This window comes from Vombatus ursinus, unplaced genomic scaffold, assembly GCF_900497805.2.
Source record: "Vombatus ursinus unplaced genomic scaffold, bare-nosed wombat genome assembly UNPS02014812.1, whole genome shotgun sequence".
Classification (NCBI taxonomy): domain Eukaryota; kingdom Metazoa; phylum Chordata; class Mammalia; order Diprotodontia; family Vombatidae; genus Vombatus; species Vombatus ursinus.
In genome coordinates this window covers 35,641,901-35,658,027 of record NW_020954590.1, presented here as the reverse complement: position 1 = coordinate 35,658,027, position 16,127 = coordinate 35,641,901, and the positions used below count along the sequence as shown (strand labels likewise).

The window sequence follows — 16,127 nt, the reverse complement described above, 5'->3', positions numbered from 1 at the left end:
GGGGGGGGGGAAGTGATAGAAGGGAGAGCAGATTAGGGGAAGGGGTATTCAGAATGCACGCCATCTTGAGGTGGGGTTAGGAGCAAGATGGGGAGGAAATTTAGAACTCAAAATCTTGTAGAAGTGAATGCTGAAAACTAAAAATAAATAAATTAATAAATAAATTTATCTATATAAAAGAGTGTGCTATCCTGGAAAGAACATTAGATTTAGGGTCAGAAATGCTGGTTTCAAATCCCATCTTTGCCTCTTAACTATTTTGTGTAAACGAACAAGTCACTTAATAAATCTGGGCCTCAGTTTCTCATTTGTAAATGAAAGGCTTATCATAGATGATTAAAGTCCCTTTAAACTCTAAGTCCTATGATCACCTAAATTCTGCCAACTGTTGCCTCTGACAAGGATAGACTACTTTGTCTCTCTAATTCTGACATGAATGAACCATTCCACTGAGTATTTTTCTTGGTGCTTCTGAAGGCTGTTCTCAACCAAGACAGACTGAAGGGCTTCTTAAGCATCTATTATGTGCTATGTGCTATGCTGGAAGGTGGGAATAGAAAGACTTACATTCCAAATGGGGAGATAACATGTATATATGTGCAAAATATAATGGATAACTAATTATTTATACAGGTCTCACAAGGAATGGGTGCCATCCAGGAAAGGTAAAGTCCCTGAGGAATCCTGGAATCAGTAGTCTTCCCAGTCCAGGAAGCCTGGGCAATATCATGAGAATAAGCACCTGGATTTGTTCTTGTGTTCTTTCTAAAGATAAACCGACAGAGAAAAAGATGCACACACACACACACACATACACACGTTTAATACCTTGAAGTATGGACCTCTTAGATACCTAGACAACAGATATATGCCACAGGTACATTAGGAAATTTTCCTGCAATTCCAAATGAGACCAATAAAACTAAGAGAAAAAAAATTACTCTCTTGGAGTCAGCCCCCAGGGTCAGATCCAGTCTGTGCAAGGCCAGGGGCTTTGTGTGGCACCCTGACTCTTTGTTTACACCCTCAGATACCTCCTCAAGAATGTATGATGTACATGAATGGATACTCCCTCCAACGACAGACTACAATTTCTTTACAAATTAGCAAATAGACTTAAGAGTTTCTATGGCCAAAAATTTTATCATCCTGTGACCAACCTCATGTCGAGCCTTTCCAAACTAAGTTAAGCTGATCTCCAGATAAATGGCATATTTTTAAAACCTTTAACCCTTAAGAATTTGTTCTGTGAAGTTTGGATTCAGTCAAAGGGCCGCACTTGAGGACCTTGAGGCCACAGGTTGCACCCCCCTGGATACGGTCTGTAACTAGGCTCTTAGTAGAAGCCTTGAATTTGGTAGGACCTGCCAAATCTTGTACTTCATTGTTACAAACTTTGATAATCCAGGGCTACCTCCACTTCATGATGAGGCATTAAAGGAAAAGTTTAGTAGATAAATGCAATTATACAGAACAATAAATACTGCTGCTAAAGTTGAATTTTAAAAAGGTAAAGGAAGCCATCCTTACAATCAACCCACTTCAAAAGCTCAGTGTCACCCTGTACTTTTCATACTTCCTTACCACATATACCCAATCAATTGTCAAATCTTGCTTCTACTTCCACATTATCTCTTACTTTCAATTCCTTAACTATATACACCACCAGCACCTTAGTTCAGGCCTTCATTACATCTGGCTTAAATCATTGCAACAACCTCCTAACTGGACTCACTGCCTAAAGTTTCTCTTCAGTCTAATCCATTCACTGCACATCAACCAAAATGATTTTCCTTTTTTTAAAATAATATTTATTTAGTATTTTATTTTTCCCCAATTAATTACATGTAAAAACAATTTTTAACATTTTTTTTTAATTCTGAGTTCCAAATCCTCTCTCTTTTCCCCTCCCCCCTCATTAAGAAGGCAGGGAATCTGATATAGTTCACACATGTTCAGTCACGCAAAACATATACTTCCATATTAGTCATGTTGTGAAAGACAAACACAGACCAAAAAAATTCTGCTTTTTAAGTTCTTCTCTTCAGTAGATTTTTGAGCCTCTTTTACCATTTGGCCTATTCTATTTTTTAAGGTGTTATTTTTTTTTCAGGGTGTGTGTGTGCGTGCATGCCTCTTTTACCAAGCTGTTGACTTTTTTCATGATTTCCTTGCTCATTTCTTTTCCCAATTTTTCCTCTATCTCTCTTATTTGATTTTTAAAATCTCTTTTTGAGCTCTTCTCTAGGAATTCTTTTTGGGCCTGAGCCCAATTTACAATTTTTCTTTGAGGCTTTGGATATTGCAATTTTGATTTTGTTTTCTTCTTCTGAGTTTGTGTTTTGATCTTCCCTGTCATCATATTAATTTTCTATGTTTAGATTTCTTTTTTGTTGTTTGCTCATTTTCCCAGCCTATTTCTTGACTTTTAACTCTATGTTAAAGCAGGACTCTGCTTTGGGAGGAAGAGAGGACATTGTCCCAAGTTTCAATCCTGTCCTGCTACTGCTTTCAAAGCTAGTTCTGGGAATCTATAAGTTTTCATTTCTTCCAAGGTGGTATGATCTGAGAGGTATGATCACTACTCTCCTAGCCTGTGCTCCAGTCTGTGAGTAATGACAAGCTCTTTTTCCACCTGGAACTGTGATCAGGGTCCTGGCTCCCTTGTGGCCACAAGCTCTGGTGTGCATCCTCATCAACCTGGGAGACTGTGACCCAGAACTGTGACTCAGACCCATGGGATGGGGAATGCTACAGAGTCCTGCACCCAGTGGCAACAAAGAGACCCCTATAATCTCCCTCTGACCAGTTGTTTAATCCCCTTACCATCTGGGCTAAAAGCTCCAGAAGTTGCTGCTGCCATAGCTGATTCAGTTGCCCCCAAGTCCAGTTGCCTTCACTGGTGCAGGCTGAGCTCCACTCTCACCTTGGTGAGACCCTTCCTGTCTGATATTCTAAGTTGTCTTGGGTCAGAAAATTGTTTCACCTTGTCCTTTTGTGGGTTCTACATTTCAGAATTTTTAGGTGTTACTTACAAAGTTATTCAGAGGGGAATCTGGGAGAGCTCAGGTGAATCCCTGTCTTTTCTCCACCATCTTGGCTCCCCCAAAATGATTTTTCTAAAGCATAAGTCTGTCACTCCCCTAAACTTAGTAAATTCTAGTTCCCTATTGTCTTTTGTATCAGACAAACTTCTACATACTCAGCAACCCAGTGGCCCTAGCCTCCTTTCTTTTCCTCACACAAGGCACTCCATCTCTAGATTCCAAGCATTTTCACTTGCTGACCCCTGTTCCTGGAATGATCTGGGTCCAATAGGCTTTATCAGAATGCTAAAGGGATCCATTATGCTAAAAAGCTTAAGAACTCCTGATCTAGTCCAACTCTTCTAATTTTATAGATGGGAATTTCCTCAGCATGACATTTAAAACTCTCCATAACACAGCTCCAACCTACCATTCCAGATTTATTTCATCCAACTTCCCATCATGTACTCTATATTCCATGCCAATTGGCTTATAATTCCCCTAAACCATGCAATCCATCTTCAATTTTTATGCCATCCCATGAGTTGTCAAGCTATGTATCTCATCTTCACGTCCTTTAAAATGAGGGTTGGATTATGTGGGCTCTCAGATCCCTTCCAGCCCTAAATCTATGTCCCTGAGATCCCACATTAGACTTTTCCTGGTCATCCTAGTTACTGTGCTCTATCGTAATCCATGTACATGTCATACATCTTCTTTGTAGCCATAGAACTTAGCATTGAGCTTTGTACACACTAAGGGAGCAAGGTGGCTTCCTAGGAATAAGTGAGCAGAGTACTAGACTTAAAGTAAGAAAGAATTGTGTTTGAATTCTGCCTCAGACATCTCCCAGCTGTGTGACACTGAGTACATCACTTGACCTCACTCAGCATCCATTTCTTCATCTTTAAATTGAGGCTAATAATAGTACTTACCTTATAGTACTGTTGTGAAAAATCACATAAAATAATTTATCCGATGTACTTTAAAAGCCTTTAAGCATCATATAAATTTGTTTAATAAGCCCTTGTTGAAAGTTCTTTCCTAACTTCTTGCGAACTCTTGTATGCTCTAAGACACCACAATTTTATGATATGAACATATTTACTAAGAAATGAGTGATTTAACTTCATTATTTTTGAAGCACAGTAATAACTAAGGAAATCAGTCAGCAAGGCAATAAGCATTTATTTATTTGTTTGCTTGTTTGTTTATTTACTTATTTTTACTTTTTTGGTGAGGCAATCAGGGTTAAGTCACTTGCCCAGGGTCACACAGCTAGTAAGTGCCTGAGGCCAGATTTGAACTCAAGTCCTTCTGATTCCAAGGCTGGAGCTCTATCTACTGCGTCACCTAAGTGCCCCAACAATAAGCATTTATGAAGCACCTACCAGGCACTGAGCTAAGTACTGGGGATATAAAAGTAGTCAAAAGTCAGTCCCTGCCCTCAAGGAACTCATAGCCTAATGGGAAGAGTCCAGTTATGCTTGGGAGCACTAGTTTGCCAATTAAACAGAACTGTCAGAGGACTCCTAGAAAGTTCATACACAAGGAGCCTAGAATCCATTGACATCACAATTCTGAAAGGAAAGCTGAGCATGCTATGATAAACATTGAGTCCTCTAACTTACTTAATGAATTATTTACAGTGCCCTTACTTATCTACAACAAAAATCATATAAACAAGTTACTCTGCATAGACTAATACATAATCAGAGGCTTCATTTCAGCAATTGTGCTTTAAGACAACAATATCCAATAAATTTTTATGACATTTCATCAATAGTACCACATTCCTTACTCATGCAGATTCAAAGACTTCATTAATATTATATATAAAATTTCTATTGATCCCACCCTCTTCAGTCAGGGATAGAGCAGGAGAATTGTATAACTTCTTAAAAAGTCAGTCATGCGTTTCTAGAGAAAGATACTACATAATGACCAAATGCCTATAGAAAAGATTAAAACTATTCAGAAACAACATTCACAAAGTAACAATGTAAGAAATCTTTAGAGCTCAGGTGAATTCCAATGAAACAAAAATAAAACTGGACAAGACAAACTCAGACAATGTTTGAACTGGCAAGAACTTTAAAACATTTTTATGTTCAACTAGGAAATTTTACATGTGAGGAAAATGATGTCCAGAGAGGTGAGTGACTTACTCAAATTAATAGTAGACTGGGGTTTAGAAGGCAAGTCTCCAGACCTTCAGGATCAGTGCTCTTTCCATTATAGTAGTTACCTAATATTTTATTTAAAACAGATATCATATCATATCCAGGGACAGCTAGGTAGCACAGTAGATAGAACACCAGGCTTGGAGTTGGGAAGACCTGAGTTCAGATCTGGCCTCAGACACTTATTAGTTGTGTGACCCTGAGCAAGTCACTTAACTTTGGTTTGCCCATGTGCAAAATGAGTTGATGAAGGAAACTGGCAAACCACTCCACTATCTTTGCCTAGAAAACTCCAAACCGAGTCATAAGGAGTCAGACATGACTGAAACAACTGAACGACAACCTATTTCTATTCATTGAGGGTCTGTAATGTGGTTAGTGATGATGACTATAACCCCTCTGTTAGCAGATGATCTCTGAGGGTTGTCATGGCCAAAAAAATTTATCACATTTCCACCAGTCTGGTGATGAGTCTCTCTGAAAATATCTATCTGTGATCTCAAACAACAAATATACTCCATTACCCATTCATGCCCATTCATACTAAAAACTTTTCTAGGATCTACAAGAATTTGTGTTCCATTGGCATACCTTTCAAAAAGCCAAGAACCATTCTATAAAGCACTGAAAGGGAGCTTCAATGTTAAGACCTTTGTGTCAAGGACTCTCTCATCAGTAAACTTCAAAATAAATATGATAAGCTCAGGATGTTGCATCTTTATAGAAAAAAGATGAATGAGTCTAGTCCATTCAGTGTGAGCTGCTTCTTCTCTAGTTCTCTTCATCCAAAAACCACTTGACAGGGGCAGCTAGTTGACGCAGTGGATAGAGCACCAACCCTGGAGTCAGGAGGACCTGAGTTCAAATATGTCCTTAGACACATGATACTTCCTAGCTGTGTGACCCTGGGCAAGTCACTTAACCCCAATTGCCTCACCAAAAAGCAAAAAACAAAACAAAACAAAACAAAAACCATTTGACATCAACTTCCACTCTCTCTTCTTTTCTCCCAACCTTTGAAAAAGAGGAGGCTTCTGTTTCTGTGATAATGATTGTGAATACTTGTCCTCTGATTTCTATGTGATTGCTACTACTCAGCATAGCATTGTATAGATTAAAATGTGATTGGGAAATGTTCAACATACGAATACAAAATTCAATACAATATAAAAAAAAGAAAAAGAGGAGACTTGCTCTACATGTTCACTTGATCCCACTCCCTCCCATACTCTCCAGTAGACTGCATCCTCAATCATCTCTCAAATTTAACATGTCCTTACCAACTTGTTCTTTCATTACTGCATTCAAAAGTGCTCAAGTCTCATCCATCCTTAAAAAACCTTCACTAGACCCCACAATCCCCCCAAACTATCATTTTATATCATTCCTCCCTTTCTCAATCATACTTGTTGAAAAAACTGTCAATAATCGCTGCCTCTACTTCCTCCCCTCTCATTTCTCAAGCCCTTGCAATCCAGTTTCCAGCTTCCTTCACTCAACTGAAACTGCCCTCTCCTAAGGTACTAATGATGTCTCAATTCCCAAATCTAACCATGGTTTGTCATTCATGATACTGTTGACCACACTCTCCTCTTGGATACTTTTACTCTGGGTTTTCATGACACTACTCTCTTCTGATTACTCTTCTTTGACTGCTCATTCCCAGCCTCCTTTATTGGCTCATCATTCACATCACACACCCCCAAATGTGAGTACTCCCCCAAAGTTCTGTCCTGGGCCTTCTCTTTTCCTTCTCTTATTAAATACAACAAGCCCAGCTCCCACAGGTTTAACTCATTTCTATGCAGATGACTCCCTCAGATCTGTATCCAGGATCTCTCCTTAGCTCTTCACCAATTGTCTAACACACATAATTAATTTTCTGGAGACATGTTCAAATCTGAATTCATTATCTTTTCCAAATAAAACCCTCTATTCATCCAAACTTCTCTATTTCTATAGAAGGTACCATTACCCTTCCAACATCTCAAGTTTAAAATCTTGGCATTATCCTAGACTTCTCACTATATGTAACCAATCAGCTGTCAAAACTTATAGTTCCTACCTTCAAGTGTTCTCCTGTATTTGATCCCTTGTCTGTGGAGACATTATACAGCTTCCCCCTTATTTCAGGCTTTTACCACCTCTCAGCTAGATTATTTCAACAGCTTCCTCACTGGTCTCCTGTCTCAAGTTTCTCATCACTCCAGTCCATCATACAACTACTAATGTCCTCCTTTCCCAAACTACCTTGTATTTAACTATTTTGTATATATTTGTACTTACTAACTTTATATTTACGCAGTATATATTTTATATGTACTTCTTGGTTTCCTCATTCGTATGTAAGTTCATTGCAAGGTTGTTTCATTCTTTGTACCTGTAGCCCCAGCACTTAGAACAGAGCCTGGCACATAGGAGGCACTTAAATCTTCTTGAGTAAAAAGAATTTATAAATATTGCTTTTCTCACTATTCATAAATGGTTGCTAGAAGCACTTATTTATGTTAGAGACTCCATCTAATCCCTTTCTTAGTCCAAAAGGAATGTGCCTAAAGTAATAGGAAGGGGAGGATAGATTGTCTTTTTATACAACAGAAATTCCAGGTAATCTGTTTCACTATTTAATATCCCTTAGTTTTATGAAACTCTACCTACTGTTTAATGTAAAGCTTTTCTAGTTGTAAACTATTTTTTCTTATTCTGTCCAGCACATAAGAGCTGATCAGTATCTTCTTTTTAAAAATTCTTCAAAAAAAAATCTTCAAAGACTTTATAGTGATAAATGAGTCAACTTTCACACTTCTATATAATGCTATCATTTTTCTTCATTGGTCTTAATGTTATAATTCCCCAAAAAGTTTTCATAGCTTTCCTCTGGTCCCACTTGTAATCTCAATATGCACTATAAAAATTAAGTTCCAGGGGGCAGCTAGGCGGTGCAGTAGATAGAGCACCAGTCCTGGATTCAAGAGAACCTGAGTTCAAATCTAGCCTCAGACACATAACAATCATTAGCTGTTTGACTCCGGGCAGGTCACTTAACCCCAATTGCCTCACCCCCCCCCCCCAAAAAGTTCCAGATTTGGCACAAAATATTCTTTTTTTTTNAATCATTAGCTGTTTGACTCCGGGCAGGTCACTTAACCCCAATTGCCTCACCCCCCCCCCCAAAAAGTTCCAGATTTGGCACAAAATATTCTTTTTTTTTAAAAAAAAAAAAGAAGGAAATGTTGAATCAAATTTGTAGTAGAAGGATTATAATTAAGGATCTTCCTTATTATCATATAATAGTTACATTTATGTAACACTTTAAGATTTGCAAAGTACTTTAAAAATGTCCTCCCATTTGATCCCCACAACTATACTAAGAGGTAGATACTACAACTATGATGTTATTGCCATTTTACATGTTCTCGTTTATCTTTTGTTCTCATGGAGGACCAATGCACATGAATTAGATTTGAGTGAGACAGAACAAGACCTGGGAAAACTACCCTACACAGGAAGAAACTGAGGTTAAGAGATGCCGAGGGTCAAAGAGCTACATAAGTGTGGGATTTCATGTTCCATTTAAAATACTAAAACATTCTTTCAAGAGACGTTTAACTTTGTTCTTCCTAAACTAAACATGCAGGGCTTAGCACTGTGATAAAGGACCTGGCACAGAGTAAGCATTTGATGATAAATGTTTGTGGATTGACTGATTATTACATATTATTCACTTGCACGTACTCCCTAGTCAAACTGTCCTGCTAGCTGATTAGCTTGTGCTTTGGCATGAGTGGTCTTCCATATCAAGAATGCACTACGACTTCACCTATATCTCTTGAAATCCTTAGCTTCCTTCAAAACATAGCTGCTATGTTGTGAGGCCTTTCCTGAGAGTTTACAAGCATTCTATCTCCATCTTGAAATTAATTTATATTACGTTTCATTTACTTAATGGTTTACATACTATATTCCCCTAGCTGAACATTAGCTGCCATCAGAAGACCTGGGTTCTAACTGGACCTCTGTCTTCTGTGTGACCTCTGGCAAGTCACTCACCCTCTCTGACCTTCAGTTTCCTCCTTGGATACTATCACCCTTGGGAGCAAGAAAGGCTTCCTCTTTTTTTCTCTAGTGGCTCCAGCTCCTGGCATAACAGATAATTAATATTTGCTTAACTGAATCATAGTAAATGTAATTTAATTTTTAACAGGTTTCATTCAGCTTACTCAAAGAACTCTAAATTAACTTTAATTTGTTCATTTGAGTAGGTACACATTTACCATTTCACAGTATTTTGTTTTGTTTTTAAAAAATGGGGAAAGCTGTTTGTCTCCCAATACAGATTTGCAACTGGTTTGAAAGTCCAAGAGAAATTTTCTGGGGCACTGGAAGGCTGGGTAGGTCCCAGCTCCAGAGGCGTCAGGGCAGAAAAGGCCCAGAACAAGGCCAGCTCCATCTCTAGGTTATGCTGCCTCTCTCTAAGCAACTCTTAGGTTCAAGAACTTCTTCCTCAGCTTTTTCTTGCTATCTTTAGCTGTAGAAAGTGTGAAAGACGATTTACCTAGGAAACAACAAATACAGTTGTCTTTGATCCTTCTACAAGAAAGTATCCATGGATTTATAGAAAAGAAATGGAGATTGAAGGTTTAAAGGAGTAGGTGATTACTCTTTTGTTCTGACTGCCCTTCTCACATGTGGAGGCAATACCTAAAGCATGAGAAAATGCCCAAACCCTACAATCAATCACCCAACAATTACTAAACAGCTACCACATATCAGGCAATATGCTAGGCCCCAAGAATACAAAGACAAAATTAGTGTTTGTGTACAAGGGACTTTAAATCCACTAGTTGAATATGGCACTTTTATAGGTAGCTAGTTGGTACAGTGGATGGTTCAGCTGGACCTGGAAACAAGTACTAGAAGTACTTCAAATCTGGGCAAGGCATTTAAGCTCTGTTAGCTTCAGTTTCCTCATCTATAAAATGACGATAATAATAGCACCTGCATCTCAGGGTTGTTGTGAGGATCAAATGAGATAATACTTGTAAAAAACACTTAGCACATAGTAGACGTTATATAAATGCTTATTGCCTTCCTGCCCTTGGGGATAACAACTTAAGCCATGATCCTTTCTCTATTTCTATATATTAATACCCAAACACTGCTCCTCTTTGTTGCGGGTTTCCAAATAAGACAGTACACAGATCAACAGCCATTATTAAATCAATTGGACGTATCTAGACAGAAAAATAAATTTAAAAAGAAATTGGAAACGGAACTTAATAGAACAGAATAAATGTTAGAAATGGCTTCTATCCTACTCAGACAGAAAGGAGAATAAAGGAAAGGAAATTATACTTCACAGTCTGGAACTTTTTCGGCCAAGTGAAAAGTCAGCCACTACCATCCTATCTGTGCCTCTGAAAGCAGAGGTGGCTGCAGTTCTCCCAAGGTTATGACAACGGCCCCACAGGCTGCTGTACCTACTCAACACTTGGTTCCTAGACTAGTGGTAGGAGAGGACTGGCAATTGGTAATTACTCCAGCAGTTTTCTAGAGTGGCCATCAACAAGAAAAGGAATAGCACAAATCTGGCCACGTTACCAATAGAAAACTTTTTGGACAATTCTGAGCTGAAGTGAAATGTAAAAAATCCTAATTAGGAGTTTTACAAACTGCTTTGTTTTTGTTACATCTTTATTTTATTAATTTCAGTTATATTTTAGTAAAATATACAGAGGTGAGTGAGAAATCCTTTTAGTTTACACTAAGTTAGGAGATAGATTGGAATCTTAGTAAGATGAGAGACATGCTATTTATGGGTTATCACAAAATTCACATCCCTAGACAGAAACCTAGGCTGTGGCTCTACTATGAAAAGCTGGTAATGGAGGGATGTAGGCAGATTCCATATGTACCTACGCAAAGAGACTAAGGAAATTCAATAAGCCAGGTCTTACTTGGGCCTTGAGAATTGTTTGATCCATTCACTCATGATACAGAGAATCATTTGCTCTTTCTGAAAGCCTATTAGTGCCAATGTTAAAAACAAGTCCTCCTGTAGATAGCAACACCTCACCATTATACCTATGTGTAATATAAAGTTCTCCATCTGTAATGTAATTCCATTTCCTCTGATTTTAGTCCCCTGCAAAGTATGAATTTACTTTAATTAATCAAATTTATCAAATTAATCAAATGTTATCCAATTAAAAAAAAAGTCCTGGTATTATATGGGAAAGATCATTAGACTTGGAACTGGAAGAACTGAGTTCCAACACTGGGCTTCTGCCACTTACTAATGGCATGATTTTATCATTCATTTCTCTTGAACCTCAGTTTCCTCAGCTGTAAAATGAAAAGGTTTGATTAAACTTCCTTTCAGCTCTGTGCTATTTTGTGAAAAAAAGGAACAAAGGCAAAGAATAACACATAGTTCTAAAATGGTAACATGATGCAGATCGTAGTGGCCCTAAGAAGTTTTACTGGATGAAATGTTGGATTGATTAACTGCTGCTTGAATCCAGCTTTCTAAATCCCTTTTCAGTGATTCCACAGCAGAGATGATCTAAATGTCAATGTGTTGCTTTATTTTAGATTATGTATTTTAGCCAGAAAAGAAATGAAAAATGATGATTTACTTTCTCAAACAAATAGCATCACCTGTTTAGACTTCTATAAATATTTTTAATATTAAATGTTCACCTCAGGATTAAATTACAAGTAACTAAGTAATCTATGCTAAAAAAGAAGAGATAAGTAAATCAAAAGGCTAAAATGAGGTTTTGGGTTTTTGCTTCTTAGTTTTGATCTCCTTTACCCATCAAAGTTTTTTTTTGAACCAACCTGCTAAAAATAAACTATAAGATTTAAGTTTTACCTTCATACGTGAAGGATTTTTTTTTTCAAATAGGAAAGCAAGAGAGAGACAAAATGAGTAACAAAGAACACAGAAAATCCATTATGTAAATAAGTTCCAATTTGGTTGTATATTTATATTCATAAAAAAGCTTTTTAAAAATTCTTCCAATTTATGGGGGAGCTAGGTGGCGCAGTGGATAGAGCCCTGGATTCAGGAGGACCTGAGTTCAAATCCAGCCTCAGACACAAAACACCTACTAGCTGTGTGACCTTGGGCAAGTCACTTAACCCCACTGCGTAGCCCCCCCCCCAAAAAAGAGGAAAAAAATTCTTCCAATTTAAACATGGAGTTCCTATTATGATATTTAAAAATATGAAATTCCTGAAGAAAAAAGTAAAAAGAAGGTTTTTTTTTAAACACTGAACAAATGTTTAGTTAAGCAAATGACATAGGATCACAGAATCTTATAGCTTCAATATTTAGTAACTGTGTAGCCTCAGGTTTGTCATCAAGTCATTTAACATCCCAGCCCTGTTTCCTCACCTATAAAACAAGGACAATATTTGTGCTACCTACTTTACACAGGTGTTAACCTTAAAGTACCATCTAAATGAGAGTTATTTATTGATAATAGTTGGATGAGACCTTGGTGGTGATCTATATATGAATCCTTTCTACAAAGAATTTTTAGCATTCTGAATGCTAAGCATTTCTGGAAGGATTCGGTGAATTTTTAAAAATTCTTGTCATGGTCAACATTTGCTTATCTTCAAAACGCCAGTAAAATATCAAACAGTACTTACCTCCTTTGCACTCTTAATTTTGCTAAGAAATGTGTGCAACTCCATTGTTTCAGCAAATAACGCTCTACATACTGCCTGGTAGTGGTTTGGTGCCTCTGATTGAGTTGGAAGATGGGCAGCACACAACTATGGAATGAAACAGTAAAATAATAAAAATGTTTTTATGTGATTTTTTTCTACACAATCAATCACATTTACTACAAATCAATCAATACAAATCAACATACATTTATTTATTAAGCACCTGTGAAGTTCCAAAACCCCTGGCTAGTGCTGGCTGGTGTTACAAAGACAAAAAAAAAATGAAACAATCCTGGCTCTCACAGAGCTTACCCTCTACCAGGGAAATAACACGTATATACTTAAGCATATACAAAATAAATGCAAGGTAGTTAAATACAAGTTATTTAAGCAGAGAGGACACTATAATTTGTAGTAGGATGAGGAAAGGCTTCATGTAGAAGGTGGAGTCTGAGTTTCACATGAAGGAAATAATAGATTCTATGAAGCAGGGACGAGGTAAGAGTACTTTCTGGGGAAGGGGAACTGCTAGTACCAAAGCCACACAGATGGGGAGACAAGGTGTCGTGTCTGATGAATGAAGAGAAGATTAGTTTGACTGGACTATAGGATTTGGGGAGAGCAACTCAGACTATGAAGATAGGTTAGGATTTTAGCCACTAGATAAGGACTAGATAATAACACTATAGAGGAAATATCCTGTCATTCTCTAAAACATAGCAAGCCACTCAGCATTCAGCCTCAGGAGAACTTTGTGAAGACAAAATCATTTCACTTGTACCAGAAAGCAGCCAAAGGAAAGACCCTTTAACCCTACTCCACCTCCCTACTCCCACCAAGTCATCAGACTTAATGGACCAGTAGAAGGCAATACATCCAGCAAAGAAACCCACCTAAGAACAAACATGGATGCAAGGAGACAGTCACCAGAGGCAGTTTCAGGGGAAACAAAACCTTGAGGCAGAAAGAAGTGCTGTTTATGGAATAAAAAAGACACCAATCTTAAGGAGCCCAGGTGAGCAGGTCACTCAACAGACTTATACCTCAAGGTAACAATGTAAGGACTTTATTAAAAGAACTTCTAGTCTCTGAAATACCAGGAGATGAGTTATCCTTCTCTACACGTGTATCCTATACAAGTGCCTCTCTACTGTGGTACTTTCAGTTTGCATTTTCCATCCCTCTTGATAAATGAATTTACTTTTCAAAAACTAAGTCAACTGGCTGATTGTTCATGGAAAGGCAGAGCAATAACGGCTAAGAAGCTATAGTGTTAGGAGTAATCATCCACAGGGTGATTCCTGAAACATGAAGTAGCAGTCAACAAATATTTATTAAGCACATACTATGTGCCAGGCATTGTGCTAAGCACTGGAGCTTAGAAGATCTGATGTGAGTAGGGTTCTATCACTAGATAGGTTTTTTTTGTTTGTTTGTTTTATATTTTACACCTTTTATTCCAGATTTGGGGGATAGGGGAAAGGGAGAATGGGGGAGATGAGGAGGAGGAACAGATGAGAGCCGGCAAGTGGAGTGCAGGGATTTGGGGCCAGTAGCTCCTCAAGAAATCTTCTGGAGGGGAGACAAAGCCACTAGGCCCCTGGGGGAAGGGGAAGCTGCTGGAAATGAGCTGTTTCACTCTGCCCAGAGGCCTTTCCTTCTTCTTCAGCAAGCCATGGCATGGAGTGCTAGCCAGCCCATTCAGAAGTCACTAAAGAGCAACTTGGGGGCCTTGCTCGACCCATCAGATGTCTGGGGGCTCTTCACAGGAGGCCTGGGCATGCTGGGTTCTATGCTGGAGTCTGTGTTGGACTCAGCGTGGCCCTGGAGGGCTGCTGGCATGGCTGTCTCCCGAGAAGATATGCCCCAGCTGCTGTTACTGTCTGGGAAGCTCAGGTCAGAGCTAGAGATCGCAGAGTCTGGGGAAGGTGGGGGATCCCCTTGAATCTGGGCCTGCAAAGAACACATCATGGCCCTGACAGGATTGATCTCCTGCTGAACATCCCGTGCCTCCACCCTGGCAGCATCTACTACCCGGCTGTGGCCTTCCTGATCACTCTGTACCTGGCTCCAGCACCTTCCAGCTCCACCCCTGAGCCTGGCCTCTGCCATCTGTCTCAGTAACAACTCCTGCTGTTGGCCCAGATGGTCCTGAAGAAGCTTCAGATCCCCTCAAACGGTCTCATACTCCTGGCGATCACTCTGCAGCTCCTGGCCCAAGACTGCAGTCACACTGGCTTCCCCGGGAGGGGCCTGCACTTGCCCGACATAGGCTCTGCAGCTCTGAGTTCAGGTCTTTCACATGTTGCTCTAACCTTGCTCATCCTTCAGGAGCCCCTCACAGTCAGCCCAGCTCCTCTTTCAGATCATCAATCTGACATCTCTGACCCTCCTCCCCCATCCAATTCCTCTGTATCAGTTCTTCCTCTCACTCCTCATTTGGATGAGATAATTACTCTTTTTACCTTTTCCTATACCATTTTCCTTTTTTGGATCACATGATACTCAGCTCTAACCCAATGTCTTTTTCTAAATACCCAACTACTAATGACAATCTTAGGCATGTGTTTTATATTCCCATGTATAAAAAGTAAACAATTTGTTCTTATTGAGTCCTTTGTAATTGATCTTTGAAGTTTACCTTATATTAAGTTCTGGTCTTTTTTGTGACAAAATAGTGAAAGTTTGTCAATTCACTGAATGTCCATTTTTTTTTTCCATTCAGGATTATACTTAACTTTGCTGGGTGTGGTATTTTCAGTCACAATTCTAGTTCTTTTGCTCTTTGATATATAGGATTTCAAGATCTGCGGTCTTTTAATGTAGCTGCTGCAAGGTCTTGTGTACTTCTAATTGTGGCTCCATGGTATTTGAATTGTTTTTTTCTTGTTGCTCATATTTTCTTTTTAACCTGAGGTTTTTGGAATTTGGCTATGATATTCCTGTAGGTTTTCATCCTGGGATCTCTTTCAGGCAATGATTGGTGGATTTTTTCTATTTCTACTTTCCCCTCTTGTTCTAAAACTTCAGGGCAATTTTCTTCAATTATTTCTTGTATTATTGTATTAAGATTCTTACACTGATTGCAGCTTTCAGGTCGTACATTCTTATATTTTCTCTTCTTGATCTATTCTCCATATCAGTTTTTTCTTATGAAACGTTTCACATTCTCTTCTATTTTTTCATTCTTTTTATTTTGTTTTATTATTTCTTGGTCTCTTATAACATCATTGGT

General features: G+C 38.6%; 1 protein-coding gene across 1 annotated transcript in view; it reads right to left on the bottom strand.

Moving 5' to 3' along the window:
- The window catches only part of LOC114054194 (protein spire homolog 1-like), a 137,079-nt gene that overhangs the window by 86,524 nt on the left and 34,428 nt on the right, over positions 1–16,127 (bottom strand). The window contains exon 2 of the mRNA XM_027877358.1: positions 12,872–12,997. Coding sequence (XP_027733159.1) covers positions 12,872–12,997 — 126 coding nt within the window. The remainder of the gene's footprint in view (positions 1–12,871; positions 12,998–16,127) is intronic.